General features: G+C 37.0%; 1 protein-coding gene across 1 annotated transcript; it reads left to right on the top strand.

The window, feature by feature from the left end:
* The first annotated feature begins 545 nt into the window (after positions 1 to 545).
* On the top strand, positions 546 to 7,337 carry LOC108477606 (uncharacterized). Its single transcript, XM_017780129.1, has 11 exons — positions 546 to 728; positions 1,164 to 1,401; positions 1,456 to 1,582; positions 1,634 to 1,902; positions 1,995 to 2,122; positions 2,255 to 2,580; positions 2,825 to 3,293; positions 3,606 to 3,854; positions 3,963 to 4,226; positions 4,458 to 4,604; positions 7,164 to 7,337. The coding sequence occupies exons 1-11, from the start codon at positions 546 to 548 to the stop codon at positions 7,335 to 7,337; spliced, it is 2,574 nt and encodes an 857-aa protein (XP_017635618.1).
* The last annotated feature ends 291 nt before the right edge of the window (positions 7,338 to 7,628 follow it).

The raw sequence follows: 7,628 nt of genomic DNA, 5'->3' as shown, positions 1-7,628 counted from the left end.
AACAATGGAATATGGCTTTGCCAAGAAACAATGCAGTAATACCCTCGATGTAGAACCCAAAAGCTAATGACCTACCGTTGCAGCAAGATGGTCAAATACAAAACAAGACTATACAAGATTTTGTAGTGACTATCTTGGATGACTGGAAACAGGGAGTTATTAGGCGAGCAATCCAAGCCGGAAATTTTGAACTCAAGCTAGTAATGTTTCAAATGCTAAATTGTAATAGGCAATATGTTGGACTACCACATGAAGATGCACGAGAACATCTTAAATCATTTTTATTGATTTGTGCTTCCTTTAGTCAACAAGGCATTCCTGATGATGCTTTGAAGATGCAATTATTTCCTTATCTCTTGCAAGGAAGAGCTCATACATGGTTCTTTGGGTTACCTGCCAGATCAATTACAGCTTATCATTAGTTGGATAATGAGAATCTTCACACCATATGGGAACGTTATAAATCTTTGATTTGACGTTGTCCCATGTATGTCATTCAACAGGAAACACAAATTGAGATTTTTTATAATGGACTGAATTCACACATGAGGAATCTTGCCAATGCATTAGCCAATGGAACTTTACTAGATTGTACTTATAATGATGCGATTGGAATTCTTGAGAGAATTGCTCATAATGATTATCAATTCCTTATCTCTAGAGTTACACAAGCAAAAACTACTCTGGGAGTTATTGAATTGAATGCAATCTCTGCACTTAGTGCTCAAGTTTCTTCTCTTGCAAATATGATAAAAAATATATAAGGGACAAGTGAGGTTGCACCCATACAAGTCGCTCAACAGGTTGATGTTCCTACCTTTTGTTGTGAGATTTGCTGTGACAATCACAGCTATGAAGATTGTCCACAACATGTAGAGAATGCCTTTTATGTCAGTAACATCGGCAACAATTGTTATGGAAACTCTTATAATAATTCTACAAGAAATCAACAGTCGTGGGGAAATCAAAATGCCAGACAAAATGCTGTGACATTCTGATATGGGAATATATCTACCCAAGGCAATTATAATTTAATATAACTGAATTACAATAAAAAATAGCAGAGCTACAATCAGAGCTAGATGCATCCACATTAGACTCAGACGTAGCCACAACACTCTTCAATGTCAAAATAACATGTTCAAGAACATCATTGACAACAGTGCACACAGGCTTCTTCTTCTGACCTATTAGCAGCTCTTGAAGCTTTAATGCAGGAGCATATGACTCACATAAAAGCTATTGTTGAAGGCTATTCATCTTTTATTCAGGCATTGGAGGCACGACTAGGACAACTTGTTTTGAATCTGAATAGTCGATCTCCAATCACGCTACCTAATGACACGAAAATTCTCAGTTCGAGGGAAAAAGAACACTGCAGGGCTATCACGCTTAAAAGTGGTAAACAAACTAACAAGCTAACTACAAAGTCTACTGTATCACCTTAAGATACAGGTGAAGTGATCCATAGTGAGAAGGTTGAATCTGAAGAGCTTGTCGATGTACCAGACAAAGTAGTTCAACAAATTGTCACTCATATGCCTAATGTCCAACCCTTGAAACTATCAACGCAATCAAGAGTGTCGATCCAATGAGATGTATCTCTACCTTTACCTTTTCCACAAAAATTCAGGGAGAATGAGCAGGATAAGCAGTACCAACAGTTCTTGAACACACTGGAGCAACTTCAAATCAATATTCCTTTAGTAGACGCTCTTGTGCAAATTCTGAATTATGGGAAATTTATGAATGAGCTTTTTTCTAGGAAGAAGAAGCTCAGTGATATGGAAATTATTGCACTCACAGAAGTCTGTAGTGCTATTTTGACAAATAAGTTGCCCCCTAAAATGAAAGATCCATGGAGCTCTACTATCCCATGTTCAATTGGCAACCATTATTTGGGTAAGGCTTTATGCGACTTGGGAGCTAGCATCAATCTAATGCCACTATCTACTTTCCGAAAGTTGGAATTGGTCACATGAAACCTACTACAGTGACATTGCAACTAGCTGATCGATCCTTGGCGCAATCTGAATGGCAAATCAAAGATATCTTAGTTCGTGTGGATAAGTTCATTTTTTCAGCTGATTTTATCATACTTGATTGCGAGGCAGACAAGAAGGTTCCCATAATCTTGGGACGACCATTTTTAGCCAGCAGACGAAGTCTTATTGATGTTTAAAAAGGTGAACTAACCATGTGACTTAATGATGAGCATGTTACCTTTAGTGTTTTCAAATCTATTCAATACAAGGATAAAGAAGAATGCCATACTGTCAATGTGCTAGATGATCTAATTGAGGAAAAAGTCATTGACCAAAGTACAATACTTTCTGAGGAGTTTGTAGTGACAGCTAATGATGAATTCTTAGATAATTGTGATAGCATGGTTGAAGCTAATAATATTGAACTCAGACATGGATGGCAGATTAAATCCTTAGACTTAGCTAACAGGATAGCTCTAATTTTCAAGCCATCTATTACTGAAGCTCGTACTCTGGAATTGAAACCACAACCTAGTAATCTTAAGTACGTCTTTCTTGGTGATAACAATACTCTCCTCGCTATTGTCTTCGCAATGTTAGATGTAACTCAAGAAGAGAAATTGGTCCATATTCTTAAGCAACATAAACAATCTATTACTTAGAGTATTACCAATATTCGAGGCATGAATCCATCTTTTTTCATGCACAAGATCAAGTTGTAAGGTGAAAGAAAGCAATCGATTGAGCAACAAAGAAGATTAAACGAGAAAATGAAGGAAGTTGTTAAGAAAGAAATTATAAAATGGCTTTGCTAAAATTATTTGCCCTATTTCTGATAGCAATTGGGTAAGTCCAGTGCAACGCGTTCCTAAAAGGAGTGGCATCACTGTGGTTAGAAATGACAAAGACGAATTAATTCCTACACACATTCATACGGGATGGCAAGTCTGTATGGATTATCGTCAACTTAATGCTGCCACAAGGAAGGACCAGTTTGCACTTCCTTTCATTAACCAAATGTTGGACAGGCTTGCTGGAAGAGCCTATTACTGCTTCTTAGATGGCTATTCTGGGTACAATCAAATTGCTATTGCACCAAAGGATCAAGAGAAAATAACTTTCACCTGTCCCTTTGGTACTTTTGCTTTTCGTCGTACGCGTTTTGGACTTTGCAATGCACTACCCACATTTCAAAGGTGCATGATGGAAATATTCTCGGATATGATTCAAGACTCTTTAGAGGTGTTTATGGATGATTTCTCAGTCTATGATAATGATTTTGATTATTGTGCTGACAAATTGGATAAAGTATTACAATGATGTGAAGACACACATCTTGTTCTAAATTGGGAAAAATGCCATTTCATGGAAACTGAAGGCATTCTGTTAGGCCATTGCATCTCTAGTCAAGGCATTGAAGAAGACAAAGTTAAAGTGGAAATCATTGAAAAATTACCTCCACTGACAAATGTGTAAGGTATTCTCAGTTTTCTTGGGCATGCGGGGTTAAGATTTATTAGAGATTTCTCAAAAATTGCAAAACCCCTATGCTCATTTCTTGAACAGAATCAAAAATTATTCTTTAACGATGCAAGTCTGGATGTATTCATTCAATTGAAGACGTTGCTAGTAAATGCACCCATTGTTATTGCAACCGATTTGTCTCAACCTTTTGAAGTTATGTGCGATGCAAGCAACTTTGTTGTGGGTGCTATTCTAGGACAACGTAAGGGAAAAATATTTCATGCCATCTATTATGCTATCAAAACTCTTGCAGAGGCTCAAATAAACTATACCACTATACAGAAAGAATCATTGGCTATAGTATTTGCTTTCAACAAGTTTTGTTCTTATCTTGTCGGTGCAAAGGTTACTGTATTTACTGATCACTTAGGGTTGAGATATCTTTTTTTGAAGAAGGATGCAAAAAAAAAGATTGATATGCTGGGTCTTACTTTGTAAGAATTTGACTTTGAGATAAAAGACTGTAAGGGTTTAGAAAATCAAGTTGCGGACCATTTGTCTCGATTGGAAGTCGGCAGCAAAGATGGAAACATACTTCAAATTGTTGATGAATTCCTAGATGAGAAGTTATTTGCTATAGATGCAACCCCCTGGTATGCAGATCTGGTTAATTATCTAGTATGTGGAAAACTCCCATTGGGTGTCATAGGTCATAAAAAAGAAAGATTACTTTGTGAAGTGGTGAAGTATCATTGGAATAATCCTTATTTATTCAAGGTATGCAATGAAAACAATATTTAGCATTGTGTTCTGGAAGAGGAGATGCTTTCAATCCTGAAGCTCTACCATGATGCTCCTTATAGAGGTAATTTCGGTGGCATGCAAATTGTTGTAAAGATTCACCAATCTAGATTCTACTAGTCTTCATTATTCAAAGACGCCCACAATTTTGTGAATTAATGCTATAGGTGTCAGCGTACTGGTTCCTGACGCAATGAAATGTTGCAGCAGCCAATTATGGAGGTTGAATTGTTCGATGTTTGGGGTATGGATTTTATGGGACCATTTCCAAGTTCATTTGGAAATATTTATATATTAGTAGCTGTTGACTATGTCTTGAAGTGGGTTGAAGCTGTTGCAGTCCCAAAGGATGATGTAAAGACAATATTTAAATTTTTTCACAAGCATATACTCACTCGCTTTGGCACACTAAAAGCATTAATTAGTGATCAGGTGCACACTTTCATTGCAACTAAGTGACAGCTACACTGAAGAGATATGGAGTTAATCATAGAATGGCTACTACTTATCATCTGCAAACTAATGGACAAGCCAAAGTGTCGAATTGACAACTTAAAAACATCCTTGAGAAGGTTGTGAACCCTTTGAGGAATGATTGGTCTTCCGGACTAGATGATGCTTTATGGGCATTACGGACAACATAAAAAACTCCATTAGGGATGCCACTATATCAATTGATTTTTGGGAAAGCATGTCAATTGTCAGTTGAATTGGAGCACAAAGCAATGTGGGCAATTAAGTGAACATGGACTATGAAGCTGCTGGAAAGAAAAGGCTGTTAGATATCATTGAACTAGAGGAGATTAAGCAAAATGCCTAAAAATGCTGCAATCTACAAGGAAAAGACCAAAAAATAGCATGAAAAAATTATTTTGCAGCGACAATTTATCGGGGGTCAACAAGTTTTATTATTCAATTCTGGACTAAAACTGCACCCGGGTAAATTGCGCTGTCGTTGGTCTAAACCTTTTGATGTCGTCAAAGTATATCCTCATGGTGCAATCACAATCAGAGATTTAAATGATGCACACAAATTCAAAATGAATGGCTAGTGATTGAAACATTATCTTGGGAATATTGATCACAAGTAGGCAGAGACCATTAAATTGGTTTAAAAAATTGAATTCTTATGAAATTTACTATGTAATTTTATTTTATTTTTATTTTTTGTTTTTATTCAAGTTTGTTTTATTCTTTTTTTATTTATTTATTTCTATCTTTGCAGAATAATTAGGTACCATTGTTGACACACTTGGGTGTTATTTTCAACGCAGTTCGTACTATTGTACTGTCACTTCTGACTCAGCAAGAATGAGGGCAGATTAGACATTTCGGATCCCATTGTTTGATCAAAAGCCACCTAGCCGTCTAATTTTTTTGAGGGGCACAATTCTCATTGGACGTAATTGTTTCCTCTAGCTTTATTTCCTTCAAAAAATCACACCTTTCCATCTTTTTCTTTCACTCACTATAAACCCCTCTTCTTTATGCCAATTGTAAAACACCCAAACAATAATTTTTATTTACTTTCTCATCCCCAAGTTCATACCTTTACACCGTTAAACCATCTTAACTCAATAAAGCAAGCAAACTATGGCAAGAATGAGAGGATCAGTTAAGAAAGCCACCAAGCATGTCGAAGAACACTCATCCTCTGCAACGACAGTTCTTAAGTCAGAATTCACCATGCCAAAGGAGAAAAAGGAGCTAGTGGTCTTTTTAATGAAAGTGGCCAAAGATCGATTACAAAACAACATCTTAAAGTAAAACTTCCACCCAGGATAGGCCATTCTCCTTTCGTAACAGCAAGATTTGGGCAAACAAGTATCTCGAACCATCTCTAAGTTGAAGTGGGCGACTTTCTGCACGCATTTTGGAATTTATTCTCCTTTATTGGTACGTGAGTTTTATGCTAACCTTTGTGACCATGAGTTGGAGTTTATTTTTCCTCGAGAAGGTTTAATCTCATGGGATGCTACAAAAATTAATGACTTGTACAACAACTAAGGTCGATGTTGACGAACACTCCATGTTTATTGAAGATATCACAGACAAAAAAGGGGCCTGTTAGTGAAGGATTTATGTGTCGAAAGAGCATTGTGGATGGGTTCACATTAAAAGAATGATACGATGCACCACCACTTCTTGACACTGTAAAGCAAACTCTAGTTTCATTTTGTGAACTGCAGGCTACTGCCCTCTACTCACAGCACCATAGTCAACCTTGATAGAATGTGTCTGATACATTCAATTTTCAAAGGCAGAAAGATTAATGTCGGCATAATACTCCACCAGGAAATTGTTGATTGTGCCACAAGGCAAAATTGAATTTTGGTTTTCCCATCGTTGGTGATGCTAATGTGCCAACAGAAAGTGATCGTCCCTTGTGATGATAAAAAGATCTTGGAAAATAAGGGCTAATCAATGAAACATCTATTGAAAGAATGACTCATTGCAAAGATATACCGACAATGAAGGAGGCTAAGATTAGCAAGACAAGGAAGGGCAAAACCAAAGTAGAAAGCAAGGGAATAAACTTGACTGCAGAGACATCATTGCTGTGCAAAGTAAAGGATATTGAGAAGTTGGCCAATTCAATAAGAAACAAACAGATCAGGCTTGTCGCTAAAATACAGATCACATAGTTTTTTCTACGCTTATACCAAGGCCTATAACACCTTTATTGTAACCACATTATGCTCCACTCCTAGAATTTCCAGTATTCCCACTAATTATCCAAGAATATGAACCCTCCTTTGAAGAAGATGACCAAGGGGACAAAGACAAATCGGTGGAATCCCCTCCCATTGTGCGCGTCTCTGATGTTGAAAATGAAGAGAAATAAAGGGACACTGAAGAGTGCAGGCGAAGGATTGATGGCCTGATCAGGGGAACATCATTGTTGGTTAAAAGGAATCTGCTATTGAGGAGGAAGTTACTGTGGAAGAGAAAAAAAATCGTGTTGAAATCTTGAACGAGAAGCCTGAGGAAGAAAATACTGAGCTAAAAGCTATTGAGAAAGAATCTGTTGAGGACATTGTCAATGCATCCAAGTTTGTGATTGCAAATAATGATAATCTGGAGTGAGGTGGTGTAACACCCCGTACCCGAGACCGTTGCCGGAGTCGAACACGAGGTGTTAACGGACTTAATTCATTAATTAAACAGCTCATACAATTCATTTTAAAATTTCCAGACAAGCTGGCTAACTGCATCACAGTCGCTTTAAAAATCATATCTCGAGTTACGAAACTCGAAATCCAATTCCGTAAATTTTTCCTGAAACTAGACTCATATATATATCTACTAATTTTTTCTAGAATTTTGGTTGGGCCAATTAGTACAGTTTATTAGTTAAAGTCTCCCTGTTTCAGGATT

Source organism: Gossypium arboreum, chromosome 7, assembly GCF_025698485.1.
Source record: "Gossypium arboreum isolate Shixiya-1 chromosome 7, ASM2569848v2, whole genome shotgun sequence".
Lineage (NCBI taxonomy): Eukaryota > Viridiplantae > Streptophyta > Magnoliopsida > Malvales > Malvaceae > Gossypium > Gossypium arboreum.
This window is presented reverse-complemented; position numbering and strand designations above follow the sequence as displayed.

What these genes read in the sequence shown, in the direction of transcription:
- LOC108477606 (XM_017780129.1), top strand. Translation starts at nt 546, where the DNA reads ATGAGGAATCTTGCCAATGCATTAGCCAATGGAACTTTACTAGATTGT. An exon ending in GGCTATCACGCTTAAAAGTG is followed by an intron (nt 1,402 to 1,455) that starts GTAAACAAACTA and finishes CTTAAGATACAG; the next exon opens with GTGAAGTGATCCATAGTGAG. An exon ending in CTTATCTTGTCGGTGCAAAG is followed by an intron (nt 3,855 to 3,962) that starts GTTACTGTATTT and finishes TTTGACTTTGAG; the next exon opens with ATAAAAGACTGTAAGGGTTT.